At 37.7% G+C, this 14,668-nt stretch overlaps 1 protein-coding gene across 1 annotated transcript; it reads left to right on the top strand.

The window, feature by feature from the left end:
* The first annotated feature begins 3,736 nt into the window (after window positions 1-3,736).
* On the top strand, window positions 3,737-13,489 carry LOC140941801 (polyunsaturated fatty acid 5-lipoxygenase-like). The gene is made up of 12 exons (XM_073390815.1): window positions 3,737-3,987; window positions 4,913-5,023; window positions 5,633-5,987; window positions 6,701-6,845; window positions 7,044-7,150; window positions 7,283-7,484; window positions 8,074-8,180; window positions 8,911-9,165; window positions 9,808-9,914; window positions 10,217-10,325; window positions 11,581-11,799; window positions 13,256-13,489. Exons 1-12 carry the CDS (start codon window positions 3,737-3,739, stop codon window positions 13,487-13,489), a joined length of 2,202 nt encoding a protein of 733 aa, XP_073246916.1.
* Window positions 13,490-14,668: the final 1,179 nt, after the last annotated feature.

Here is a 14,668-nt window from a genome sequence, read left to right as displayed (position 1 = left end):
AAAAGATAGGTTTTAAGTCGAGATTTAAAACTGTTAAGTGATGTTGCTTGACGAAGCTCCACAGGTAGCTCATTCCAGAGTTTCGGAGCTGCTGCTGAGAATGATCTTGCTCCCAATGTTGTAAGCATCTTTCCCTTGGGATGGTCCAATAAGAGCTTACCAGTAGACCTAAGATTATATAATGAATTCGATTTTATACTAATAAGATCGCTAAGATAAGTTGGCGCTAGGCCATAAATACATTTGAAAGTCAAAAGTAAAATCTTATAGTCAAGACGCAAAGAAACTGGCAGCCAGTGCAGCTCATAAAGCGCCGGTGTAATATAATTCAAAGCTTCTTTGGCTATGAGACAACTCAAAAATCTCAAGATCTCATTTTTGGTGTCGGTCGAAAAAATAACAAAAACCTCTTCAACTCCCTGCAGGCCTGCCGACATTCTTTTTCTAAAGAAAATGTTAAGAGCGTTCTGTCATAGCCTCAGCTCAAAGTTGTCATTAAAAAAATACGATGTCTAAAGCAACGAGACGCAAACGACGCTTAATTAAACGCCAAATTTCCACTTCATAAAAGGAGGCATTACCTATTGTTCTTCCGTAAAACGGATACTAACAAGTAAGGCAAAATAGCGAAAGGTAAACAAAACAAAACAATACTAAGAGCATATAGTGCGTAGTATTCTACTATCTATTTCACGGTTCAAGTAAAATCAGTCTAATACCCTTCTATGTTTCCTATGCCAGCCGCCTTAGCCTGATTTTCAGACATCCGGGGTCGTTCGCGGTCCCTTCGCTTCTCTTTCTCGGACGTCTGAGCATCAGGCTACCTTAATATAAATAACGCGAAAAACTGCTCTTGAATTTAAACTCGGCTTTCCTGGTAGATGGTATATAGACTTGATGGCTTTGCTTATCCCGAAAGCCTAGTCACAGAACACGCCTTTACTTTTTCTGTTTGTTTTTTTTTTTTTCGGCGAGCCACGACAAGCTCGAAGCGGGCGTAGAGCGCGAGCTACGTATACGCGCGACTGTCCGCGTTGAGGCTACCGAAGTCTTGCCTAGAAAACCAGACTTAAAAAATTCAGAGCTTCCACAAATTAACAGACACAAACGACGCTTCATTAGTCTGGATTCGAAATTTCCTTTTGAGTAAAGAGAAACAACATTAACAACAATAACAAAACGAGAGGTGTTGTTCCTTGTTCTTGTCTTAAAAGTGATTTTTAAAAAACTTTTAACTATTGAATGAATAACTTTCTTTAAGATTTTAACTTCGCTAAAATGCATAAGAAGACTTTTATAGAGCAAAACTTAATCCCGAAACTACTCTTTTGCAACTAATTTTAATAAGCATTGAGTTGGTCCGAAATCTTAGAGTATTTTGTATTTTTTAAGCCTTTACGATTTTGGCATTTCAATAGAATCGACCCAGCTCTACCTTGTTATCCTTTAACAAAAGATGATTTTTGCGATAAAACCTTCGGAATTAAAAAGTTATCGAATTATGCTTGTTCAAAGAGACGACACATTACATTGAATCACCAAGTTACTATTTTTTCTGCCTTTTTAATCGGAGCAAGTTAGCCGAAAAACCTTTCGATCATGTTAAAAGTACCTGATATCTTGAGTGCTCATTTTTACTGAGATAAACCCCATTACACAAGAGGCGTTATCGAGCCCTGCGTTTTGGTTAAACTAGCGAGGCAACTAACGCCGCCTTCGAAACCAAACGCATTGTCGCGGAAAAGCATTCAATAAGTTTACAAACACAAAAGACGCTTAATTAAACTGAAAATTTCCACTTCAGTTAGCTCTGATAAAGAAAGACGCGTTTTTCATTGATCTAGGCTTAGCGATTTGAAAACCTTCCTTTACCACTCAAACTTTTGAATAATACCTTTCATGTCTTTGAGCCATTATTAATTTTACTTTCATTCGTGCCGAGTTAGAACAGTAAAACGTGGATACTCTTCCCAATTTAAGTATTTTTTCAACTCTACCCGTGCTTTTTTAAGTCTCTAAGTGATGAGAGTGTTCAAAGTAGCTTGAGACGAAGCATAAGACTTTTTTTAAAGCTGGCTAAAGCACTAAGTATTAATTACCATAGTTGTTTTCAAATAAAAAGGGGCGTAGCCAAATTTAAAGACGCCAACGTATTGAGGTTTAGCGAAGAGGGTTGTGCAGTGTACGACACGGAAGAGGTTTAGTTATCTAGTTCTTCTTGGTCAGTTCAGAGAAAGAAACGCTACCAAATAATAAGAATCCTTGTGCCCATTTGCAAATTTCATTTTTATTTAAATGTTATTCTGTTATCCGTAGAAACAGCACAATGACATAAACTCTCAGTGTTTTCACTTTCTTACGTCGGCGGCTGTTATATAAATCGACGAGATTGTGAATAAAGGTGGCCCTTTGTTAAGAGTATTAACTGAGTTAAGCATGTGGAAAAAACGTAAACTATTAAATGGACTGAATGGAAGTACTTTACTCCAGTTGCGTCTGCATCTCAGGGTGTTAACAACCACGGCCATTTCTGAGCTCTAAAGGTAAGTTCAAGTAGCTGCCATTGTTTGATGGTGTTCTTTTCCGGAAAGAAAATATACATGCACTTTAATCGAAAACTATGTTATCTTTGCACCTGTGTGAAATCCTAACTTGTCTCTTTTTGATAGATATTATTAATAGCTTAGTAAGGGCAATTCTGTGTTTATACGCAAAAGAGGGTGCGGCCTGAACCTTTCCCTTTTGTGTCCTAGACTGCTATAAATACACAAACGTGAGGTCTGCTACCCTAAAAACAAACTTGTTTATTATAAGATTATAAATTAAATATAAATAACTAGAAAACTTGGGATTAGATAATCAAAATTGTTGTTGGATTTTAATAAACATCTCTCGAAATAAGAAACAACACAACCGTACTGTGCTTTTAGGTAATGCAGTTTGCCAATACCAGTTGGCAATCCTGAACACATCGTAACTTTGCAGAAAGTATACTTCATTCTTACCTGCTAAAAAATTATTCCAGGTACCTTTTATGGTATTCCTTCTAATTTTTACTTCTTTTTTTTTTTTACACTCTTTTTTTTTGTAGGCGGTTCTCCTGAAACTCAAAGACTGCAGAGTGATATTTTCAGTATTTCAGTAGCAAGCTAAAGCGTCGCGTTCAGACAACGAGATTTTGAGCTTCAGGATGAAGATGGTGGTCATTATTATCCTGATAGCTTTAGTGGGAGGCAGTGTTGCAGTTTCGAGGTATAGGATTATAATACAGTTCTTGCTATTTAATTCTTTAGTTTACATATTCGATATCAATACAATCAAAGGATTTACTTGATTATTCTTTATGTTATTTCTCTACAAAATGGTTTTCAAGTATCGTTAAAAACGGCGTTATAAGCAAACTACTTTTCTGTAAAGAGGCTGCGTTAGGGCTATTTACACCCAGCGAGCATGCGCAGAGCCTTCTTTTGTCTTCTTCTTGATCTACGAGAAGAAAATGAGATTCTGTTTGAATCACATCAAGCCTTTGAAGTTGCCGCAGACCAAACGTTTAGACTTGAGTTAATCTTGTTATCTCTCGTCAAAACTGGTTTTTCGACTGTGAGCATTCAACTAAAACCGAGTTTATGTTAATTGGTTCTAGACAAAAACTGAGTACATTATCTAAATCCCTTGAACTTTCGATAGATAATATCCCTATAAAGCAAGTTTCAACTACTAAATCATTGATAATAACATGGCATGGCATAGTCATATCGACAAACTATCCAAAAAGATTGCCTCCGGCATTGGCGCCATAGAGCGAATTAGACCTTTTGTTTCGCCAGAAATACTACATTACATCTACAATGCCTTGGTACAACCCCATTTCGATTACTATAGTATTGTCTGGGGTAATTGCGGCAAAACGCTGTCTGAAAGATTACAAAAACTGCAGAATCGTGCTGCTTGCATTTTGACTTCCTCCTCCAATGATGCTGACGCTCGGTACTTGTTACAGCATTGGTTGGAAAGACCTGATCACCCAGCGTCAAATTCAAGTAGCTTTAATGGTGTTCAAAGCTCTCGATGATCTGGCTCCTGACTATTTATCCTCTGTGTTTACTGAGCGCAGTACGTCAGGCTATGTCTTAAGGGACTCTACAAACAAATTAAATGTCCCTTTACCAAGAACCAACTACCTAAAAAGGAGCTTTAGCTATAGAGGTGCAACTCTCTGGAACAGTCTGCCCTGCAATCTTAGGCAAGAGAAATCTCTAAATCGTTTTAAACAATTGTTAAACTTTCATTTTAGTTAATTAAGTTAGATACACGGCATTCATGGAAAAAAGGTATAGTTTAGTGTAATTTTGAGTAGTAGTTTTAAGAGACTCTTTAGATATGTATTTATTATTATTAAATATTGTTATGTAGTTATACTTTATATGTAACAAAAAACCTGATGAGTTTTTTACCGTGTTAAAATAAAGATTTGAGATTTGAGATTATTGATAGACTGGTACATAATATTTGAGCCCGCTGAACCAAGCGCATGGCTATTAGGCCTGGGTTTTTTAAAAACTATATCCTAGCAAACTACTCGATTCATGCAAAATCTTTTTTGGGTCGTCAAAATTAAGCCATGCGATGATATGTTTGTGTTGTTGAATTACTTCATTTTCATTTCCTGCCAATTACACAAAATATTTGAGAAAAATTCTTGTTTAGATTTTGTTGAATTTCTATGCTTTGCTTAAAAAATATTCCAATGCTACATCCCGCAAATAAAAGAGTATTTAGTAGTCCTGAAAAGTAATAGAGAAAAAAGGTACTAAACGAAGCCACGAGAATGAAAGACTGAAGCATGCATCCACTCATTTTAACAGTAAAAAAATTCCTGTTACCCTAACAAGACATTGCAATCTTTTCGCAGTTCTTCGTCTATGAAAAGAGATGAATCTCGAGGAAGCGATGTCAAAATTATACCAGGACCAAAGATGCCAAACATTACCATCAACAAGAAACTTTTACAAGCAGCTGAACTGTAAGTACCATTGTCATGTGATCTTATCTATACCGAAAACAGACCAATTTTCGTGAATAATTAAACTAAAATAAAAAGTTGCTTCATTGGTCGAGTAGACTACGAGTAGACCCCATTTTCCCTCGGGGATAGTAGAGCGAGTGAAACGCGAGCGCGCGTGAGAATCACCCCACGCGAGAAAGCCAAGACGTGCCTTTCTCGCGTGGGGTGGTTTTCACGCGCTCTCGCGTTTCGCTCGCTCTACTATCCCTGAGAAAAAATGAGGACTACTCGTAGTCTTTTGGTCGAGCACCTAGGTTCCAATAAAACCCATTCAAGGGACATAAATCGGCACGGAAAGAGGACTGACAAACAGCCTAAGCCGGGTTAGCTAAATCACCTTTCACATTCGTCGGCTACTCCCCCAACCCCCGGGGCTTGGGCCACCTGTGCTTTCATCTAACAGTACAGACTAGAATTTAAAAGCATTTTAATGTGAAAGGGTGTCATAACGAATTGCTTCTCACCTGATATTGTCCACATCAAAAGCGTGGCCATTAATAATACCCGGTTCTGCAGAGATACGAGTCGGTATCATCTAAGCTGATTAGGTATTTAATTGCTTTTAAGGTATTTGTTGACTCGTCAATGTGAGATCTCACTTCCTCAGAAGACCAGCCGTGCTTGTAGAACAAAGAGGTTCCAGGAACTTAGGAAAAAGAAGAAGATATGGGATTTGCAGAAAAGCAAGTGGGGATTCGCTCTGCTGGACGTGGAGGATCCGTGGTCCTTCATAGCTAGAGCTTTCATTGATCCATTTAGAAGATTCTACATAGAGGGATATCTTCAAACTGTTCTTGTGAGCGATTTAAGTGGGGCCATCTACAGAGGTCTGGTCAACAATATTACAAAAAAGGAAATTAGCCACAACTATAACTACCAGGTTTTGTCAAAGTACTTCGAGTTGGCTGCCAAACTTGGAGGGGTAAGCTTTTTTTGTTTTGTTTTTCATGTTTAGTTTTTGTTTGCTTGTTTGTTTTTTCTTTTTGTTACCCATTTTTTTAAGACAAAAAATAGCAAATTGTTTCAAGGTAATAAAATGGAACTCAAGAAAAAACAGTTGTGATTATACCCGCCTCCTTCGCGCCCCTGGCGGGCTTAAAAAATTATGGTGGTAGCACATTGGAATCTGAAGTATGGTTGTGGAGGAAAGGGCAATACCTGAGCCCCCAGGGAAGAAAAGATAGCAAACCCAACCTGCATAAAGCTGTCTGTAGTGTCCGTTCATCTGTGTGTCTGTACATTATTCTGTCTGTCTAGTTTCTGTCTGTATGTCCGTCTGTCTGTCTGTCTGCCTTTCTGGCTACATACAGCCTCATCCACTACAGCTCTTAAATGTCTCAAGCTTGCTTGCTGTGGGGTCAATTATGAAAATCATTTATTTTGTTTTATAAGAATAGACATAAATATTCTCATATGGTTAAGAAATATTAACTTAAAAAGTATAATAAAATCTCGAATCCTAAAGTGAACATTAAGCAAATAACTGTAAAAAGAACCTAACGGTCATTGACAAATAGATGTTCGTTTTCGTGAAGAAGTCTAGGTAACCACAGATAAAACAGGCTTATGCCGAAGAAGATTTCTAAAACTCTTGACGGATGTTTTTGTTGTTGTCATTGTTCGGGCTTGTTTTAGGAGGTTGCGATGCGAGCGTCCGAATACGAACCCTTTATTGACGACAAAAAGGAATGGATTAGTGACAAGTACTTCATTCAACAACGTTTGGCAGGAGTCAATCCAATGTCTTTGAGACGAGTAACTTTCCATGCCCTCTCTGAAGGTCAGTGATTCCCTTTGCCTCTCTGCCTCTATTGTTCACGGAAACAAGAATTAAGGAAAACTAAATTCAAGGAACAAGGGTTGGAACTCTTAAGTAAAATAGACTTGCAGGAAAACTTTGAGTTGGGGTGTAAAATAATGAGTTAAATTATTTCATGTCATTCAGTTTCACTTTCATACATATATGTCAATCCCTCAGAACCAATAGGACTGGATTGGAATAAACTTAAGGAAAAGCTGAACACTGATTTTGACTGGGAAACAGCTGTTCAAAGAGCCTTGGGTAACGAAGAGGCGATAGAGAAGGTGTGTTTTCTTATATTTGTTTGCATTTTGTTGCTAGTTTTTAAGTACATCAACTAACGTGAACATTAAGTCCGATTTAATAATTTAATTCCGCTTTAATTTGTTTCTCACTATTCCTTGACTCCTTTTTAGGTTATTATGCAGGGTCGCATTTATGCCCTTCGTTACGAGCTGTGCGACGACTTGCCCAAAGAAAAGGACCTCACGGATAGTGATCCAAAAAGGACCATGTGGAAAACCCTTTCTCCAATTGCTCTGTTTGTATCTACACCGGACTTTGTAACGGAACATAATAATCTTGTTCCTGTGGCTATTCAAATGGACCACACCCCCGGTAAGGGACATTTTCTTTGGTCTTCCTTCTGCCAACATTTAATTTACCTGCCGTAAATGTCTGTTTTTAAGCCCCTCCCCCACAAATAAGCCCTCCCCCCTGATATAGGCCCAACTACCTGTAAACAAAACTATACATACAATTATAAGCTCTTATCCGAAGTGCTTAAAAAAGAAAGAAAAGCCTGAAAGAAAAAATTGCTTTCACAAAAGTTAGTAAGACGAGCTGGTATTGCGTCAACAAGTTTGGTTAAAAAAAAAATAGAAATTGCGCTGGTCAGTAATAAAAATGTGATCTGTTTTTTGCCTGCAGGTCATGTGATGTTCTCAAGGGTATTTGCCTTTGCCTCTGATAAACAAAGCTTACATATGCACGTGAAGAAGTAGAAATTTGACAGAAACAGTTCCCAAAGAAACAATAACATGGCATTCACCTGGGAAAATGTAATTGATAAAAGCTGAAAAGATCCAAAAACCACAGAACACAAAAGAGGGAAAAGAAATAATACAATATTTGTTGAGCTGTTGACTTGAATTAAACTAACATAGTTTTTTTTTCTTCTTTCTTCTTTCTTTCTTTCTTTTTCTAGACTCACCGGTATTTACACCCGAAGACGAAGGCAACTGGATGATGGCTAAACTGAACGTTCAAGTCACAGATCTTGGATACGCACAAATAGTAGAACATCTTGCTAAGGTAGAATGATAAAATTATTCTGTAATAGATAATCACCTCTACCAAAAATTGAATTTTAGTTTTTATTCTCGCGTCGGGCGTAGCATGTGAAGGTGAGAGGTTCGGCATCCTTACCTATGATAGTTGAGTGTAATGGGTCTTCAATGTCTTACTTTTACAATTTTGGGTGATAAATTTCTCTGAATATATCAACTGTATTAAACGACACAAGATTGAATCTTTTAGGACGATTACTATTTAGATGTTAGTCCAGCTTCTCTCCTATTTTGTCGTTATCTATCGATTGGTTTGGATTTTTAGAGGAGCAACACGCAAGCGCGAAGCGCGCGCATGCCGAGCAAGATTTTTAACGAGCAAGAAAATTTGGTTGACTGACCATTCAAGAAATTTTGGTACTCACGTGACCGTCCGTCCGTCCGCATTGCAGGAAACCAATGTAATTTCTCACACTTTCCGAGCTAACTAGTGAGGGAGCCTGCCACCTGATATGGCACATCCAAAATTTAATGAATTGACAGCTGTCAAAACAGGGTATGCGCTGACCAGCATCGAATAATCGTATCGTGGGCTCAGGTTGTGGAGAAGCAAATGCCTACAACGATGACTATTCCGAACCTCTGGCTCTTTTCTACCTTTATTACTCTCTTGTTTAAATAATATATTAGGAGTACAATAATTTTCTTCCGATTAACCATTTGATTTGGAGGTTTACGTATTCCTATTGTTCAAGGTTCATTTCCTGATGGAACCATTCTGTGTTGTACTGCGACGCACCTTATCTTCTCGACACCCGTTGTATCAAATACTACAGTATCACTGTCGAGATGTTACAGTACCGAACACAATCGGAGCTCCTGTTCTTGTTGGCGAAGGAGAATATATGGATCAGCTGTTTGCATTTGGAAATGTGGGAACAGATCGTCTACTGAAAGATGCACATCCATTATCCACATGGGAAGTCACAGATTTTAGAAACGAGTTAAAGGTGCGTTATTGTGACGACTTCCAATTCTTTTAGTTTATCACGGTAAGTTATGCCAGCTAGCTGTCTCACCTAATGTAATCCTGTGATGCTTGTGCATAAAATAATGTATGTCTTGATATTTAGCCAAAATAAGCCAAAGCCGCCAAAATGAGCGAGATAGTAAAATAAATAAAATCTCCTTCCGGGGGACTGGGCACGAGACAGAAAAACTACCTCGAATGGAATACCGCAACGCTTAAAACTGTGAAGGAATATTGCAAAAAGATAGCAAATAGATATGGCAACCAAACCGCCTGGGTCTTTGTCAAACAGTTTTAAAGTTGACTTCTCTTGTTTGTAACTTTCAATCAATGATTTTTGAGACAGTAGCCGAGGTCATTTCGTACTTCCCAAGTTATCTCTTTCGTAAGCTTTCAAGGCAATTTAGCAGCAAAACTGAAAAAATATGGACTAATTAAGTGTTCATTCTTGTATATCAATCAAGCTTTTTATTCCCTTCTCATCTATTTGCTTATTTGCTTATTTCCGGTTATTTAGTTCAAACTTCGTCCCGTTGACTCGAATTTTTTTCGATTTCCCTAGAAGGTTCGAGATATCGGGAGTCGACTGCATTTCACAATTCATTTTTCCTCTATCTATTAGAAACGCGGGGTGGATGATAAGGATCTTCTTCCATACTTCCCTTACCGAGACGATGGGGAGAAAATCTTGGAGGTTATTGAAAACTTGGTGAAAGGATACGTAGACTTGTAAGTACAAAAAATTATGAAAAGGTAATTATTAAGCCAAACCTAAAAGCGAAGCTGTCATTAATAATACTTTCAATATTTTTTCTTCAGTGTCTGGTGGCCCTCTATTTTTTTGCCATGCCCACGTCAATGAAATAATAGGAATAAAAACAGTAAAGAAAGGAGGTTTTTGTAAATTCAAAGTGATAATAAAAATAATGAAAACCTTTCCTCTACATATACTAGCTGGCGGATGCAAATTTGGTAAAGGAGCATTTCTGTCCAGTTAATTGAATTATTGCATTGCCTTTATCGTATTTAAGGTATTATTACGACAATCAAGACGTTAGGAATGACAAGGAATTTGGCAATTACCTCAATGAATTGTCCATTGATGGAAAACCGCTTTCATTGCACGGCCGCATTGGAAGGGTAAGCTTACAGAGTGTTTTTATATTAGATGTTGCTTAATTGTCTCTACCGTAGAACCTACTAAGCTGCAGCTGTACTACTAAGATAGGCGAAATAGTCTTTCCCCCCCGGAGACTTTCTGTGACACTTTCTTGCTTCTTGCTGTGGCGAAATATTGTGCCTCGTACTAAAAGAGTTTCTGGCTATTTAACTCTGTCTCAGGAAATCTTGAGTAAGGAGCAGACTTGCGGAGCTGATCGCAATTAGACAAATAAGAAGAAAGCTACTCAAGTGCAATTTCATGGATAAGAGCTAAAGTATCTTTCGCCATCGCACGCTCTGCGATACTGTGCTTGAGAGGCTCAAGATCCAGAAGAAGACAGCTAAATTTTGTTGACTCAGACCTACAGATCGATAATATTAGAGCCTGCCCGAATTAATCTTTTTAAGAATCTTTTTTTTAAGAATTAGGAATTTAGGAATACGAGATTTTATTATTTTTAACTTGTTTTCTTTTTAATATCAGAGACTGATAATTCTCTTTTGTAATGACTTAATTTAAAACTCTGGACGAGTCAAGAGTCATTGACCGCATCTGAGCCGCAAGGAATGTATTTGCGAAATCGTTATTGACACTGTGATTGCTATTTTTATGATTTATAGAATTCTTAATGTTATATAGTGCTTAATTCTTACTTCAAATATTTCTGTAAATTATATTATTATTATTATTATTATTATTATTATTATTATTATTATTATTATTATTATTATTATCATTATTATTATTACTATTACCCAGAGGGTAATAACATTACTATTTTTATTTCCTTTGGTTATAGATTCTTAGACTCTCTACTCTCATTAAAAAATCCGCGCTTAAGAAGATCTTCTGTTCCAAAGTCAAATTTACTGATGTTCATCAGGAGCCTGAGCTCCTGCGTTTATAAATGGAGAGCCGCATAGAGCGGTTTTCATTTGAGTGTCGAAAAGTATTGGTTTTGCACTTTCTACACGATGCGATTGGCTTAAAAGATTCGCGCCACCTTTTCATCCAATCAGAAGTAAAACCAAAGCCAATTGTGACGCGCTCGCATGCATTTTCCCGCGCTTTGCGCCAGCCACATGTAATTACTTCGAGTTTTGATTGGTTCAATGTATTGTCTGTGTCCTATGTGATTGGCCAGAGTAATTACTTTGGTTTTGGTTTTACGACACTCAAACGAAAACCACTCTATATATGAATCACCATCATGTTAATTGTTAATTTTAACAGATTCAAGGGTTACCCCCAAAGATAAACACTAAAGAAGAACTCTGTGATATTTTAACTCGGATCATCTCACAACTGAGCCTTCAACACTCCACAGTCAACTACCCGCTATCAGACTATGCTGAGTACATTCCTAACCTACCAACGAAGCTGTACAATGACACCAGACTGAAGGAGGGGGAATTCTCGGTTTTGCGTCTGCCAAACAGAAATACATCTGCTGTAAGTTTTTCATATTAGGTGTGTTTGGCGTTACGCCGGACTAAAATTTTGAGTCGGTCAGTGTAGTTCTAAGGAACCGTTCATTAATTATCGGCTGAGGGAAAATTAGAGGCGGGGGGGGGGGGGGGGCATCGAAAAAAAAATTAAACAAGGAGGAGGGGGGATCCCAAAATTGCTTAGTCTTATGAGGGGGGGGGGGCTTGGAAAAATAAACTGTTTTTAAATCTTTTATTTCATCAGATTATCGTTATCAAGGACATAAACATTTTAGTTAGAATATGATCTTACTTTCAGTTTTTGCAGTCATTTTCACTACCTTTTGTGTCACTGCTATTGTTATTATCTCCATAGGGTTATTCTCTACTAATAAAAGATACATTCGTTTTATTCCTGGTTAAATTAGGTTGTCGGAAAGGTGAAGGTAGGAGGGGGGGCTCTGAAATATATCTAAAGAAAGTGGGGGAGGTGATGCAAAAAAAATACAGTCAATGTGGGGGGGGGGGGGGGGAGGGGGGGAGGCAGTGAATTTTTTGGATTGCTTAATTTTCCTCCAGCCCACCTCTATTTTTAATTTATGGTCCCTTACTGTAATGAAGGTAAAGTACATACAGTATTGCAAAAGTTATTTACAATTATTTTTTAAGAATAAGAACTAAAATTTAATCACCGGACAATTAAACTACTTTGATAAGAATTCGTCGTGTAAGTCAAAGCAAGCTGAAATATATTTTAGGAATGGTATATTAATAGTAGTTAGATGTGTTCATCAGTTCATTGATCAAAACGTTCACAGTTAACTGGATAATATTTGGAATCAGAATCTTAACTTTATTGTAAAAATTATTCCTAATCAAGAGTACTTCTTCTATTTGATTGCATCTAGATCCACAAAAAGTGCAATTCCTATTATCTCTGGTAGATTGATTGTATCTACCAAGTTCTATAATTAGTTCGTGGCTACTTATTCATAACTTTACTAATTTCTTTCTCTCAGCTGTTCCTCTGGTTAAGTAATTAGAGGGTATGATCCCTTTTAAAAGATCTAAAGAGTGTTTTGGCAATGGAATATATATTCTTGTTAGCGTCAGCAGGACTGAGTCATCTGCGGCAAACTTTAATTTATTCCACGTTTTTGTCAGCCAATCTCGGCTATTAAGTTTTTGAACGTCTGTCAGTAAAACAATGTCAAAACATAATCAAGAATAAAAATATTTTTTTTCAATCGATCAGCACCCATGTCCAAGGAATCGAAGAAAGCCTAATTACATCCAACTAATTTGTTCTATTCTTTTAGTTCAAGTTTTGTTTCGTGATTTTATTTGATGTATATTTTTTGGTGCTCCATTATAAGCTGCCACAGACGGACGAACAATTCTTTGATCCACTTTAACGAAGTGCTAGCGCTTTTAATCTTTTAACTCTTTAATGGACAGCTATTTCACCTCTTAATTTCCAGATCGAGGCCAGCTTCAGCAACTCGCTGGCGTTATATCGTTTTGACACTTTATTGGACTACGGCAACAACCTTGAGGACATGAAAGCTCTCAATCTTATCAACGATTATTACAGCTACCTCTTGTACGAAGTTCAGCCTGAGATGCAAGAAGTGAATGAAGAACGAAAGGAAAGAGGTGATCTGACCTACCCCTACCTTATCCCAAGATGGATACCTAATGGAATTCAGACCTAAATTATTTGCCAACCAGATTAAACGAGTAGAATGCTCGTCACGAGTTTGTTTGTTTGTTTGTTTGTGTGCTTGAATCTTTTCTGAGTAATCTAAGGAGAAAGCAGTCTCCAGTGCTGGCAAGTTTCACTGTCCAGATGTGTGAGTCTAGCAGTATAATAGTAATAGGGGTAGTTGATAAGTGTTGAAAACCTTTTGAGATAGTTATCTGTTTGTAAGTTAGCTTGACACAAGAAAAGCTCGGCAGGCCATTGAAACAAAGGATCTCTAGTAATGTTCCTATGTAGTTTCTTTGGAAGTGAAAGTTATGCCGGTTGGACGTAATTAAGAAATTTTGTCTTGCTTGATTTTCAACCAGTTTCCGTGTGAAAGCCGTTTGCTCGACAATAACTTGTTGAAAATGGGAGACTTCCGAGTGTCCCCACGAACATAGTCCCACCGAATGTCTTTTTCAAAGTTAGAGATGTTCATTAGTTTTGTTAGTTTGACGATACCATTGACCTGTTCTATTTTTTAGTATTTTGTTTGAATAAATGGTGCATTCTTAGTTTGAATACCTTGACCCCTCTTAATATAGACCCTCAGGTCATTCCCAGCCGGCTCCTCTCTACGTCTCCTGACTTCTCAGTGTCGGTGATGTTTCACTCGGGGCGATTTGCAACGACGAATTTTAGCGCAACACAGCGTAACAACACTGTTGCAACATCGTTTCGAAACTGGGCTGCAACATTGTTCCATTTGAACCCTGTGTTGCGCTAAAAATGGTCGTTGCGAATCGTCTCGTGCAACATCATATTTAAGGTGATGTTACACGGGACGATTCGCAACAACGATTTTTAGTGCAACACAGCGTTGCATACAATGCTGGAACAATGTTGTAACCATTCGAAACAATATCGCAACAATATAATTTTGTAACGCTGTGTTGCGCTAAAAAGGGACCTTAAGCAACAACGACGGCTACGGCTACGAAAACGTCACTTAAAAGGTGAAGTCGATGCTTGAAATGTTATCATGCTTATTCCATCTCGTTCAATTTGTAAAATGTTGGCAACTATTTCTGTAGCTAAATGCTTAAACTCTGTATCGAAGGTCAGGAAGGGAAAGAGAAAGCCATTGTCTTGTGTTCACGTCCTCCACAAAACGTGAAATTAGGCATTTTCACGTTGTTTGTAGTCGTGC

Source organism: Porites lutea, chromosome 6, assembly GCF_958299795.1.
Source record: "Porites lutea chromosome 6, jaPorLute2.1, whole genome shotgun sequence".
NCBI classification, from domain to species: Eukaryota; Metazoa; Cnidaria; class Anthozoa; order Scleractinia; family Poritidae; genus Porites; species Porites lutea.
This window is presented reverse-complemented; position numbering and strand designations above follow the sequence as displayed.

Coding starts and splice junctions, on each gene's coding strand:
- LOC140941801 (XM_073390815.1), top strand. CDS start 3,737: ATGGCATGGCATAGTCATATCGACAAACTATCCAAAAAGATTGCCTCC. Junction 5,988..6,700: donor TGGCTGCCAAACTTGGAGGG/GTAAGCTTTTTT, acceptor GGCTTGTTTTAG/GAGGTTGCGATGCGAGCGTC. Junction 8,181..8,910: donor TAGTAGAACATCTTGCTAAG/GTAGAATGATAA, acceptor CTATTGTTCAAG/GTTCATTTCCTGATGGAACC.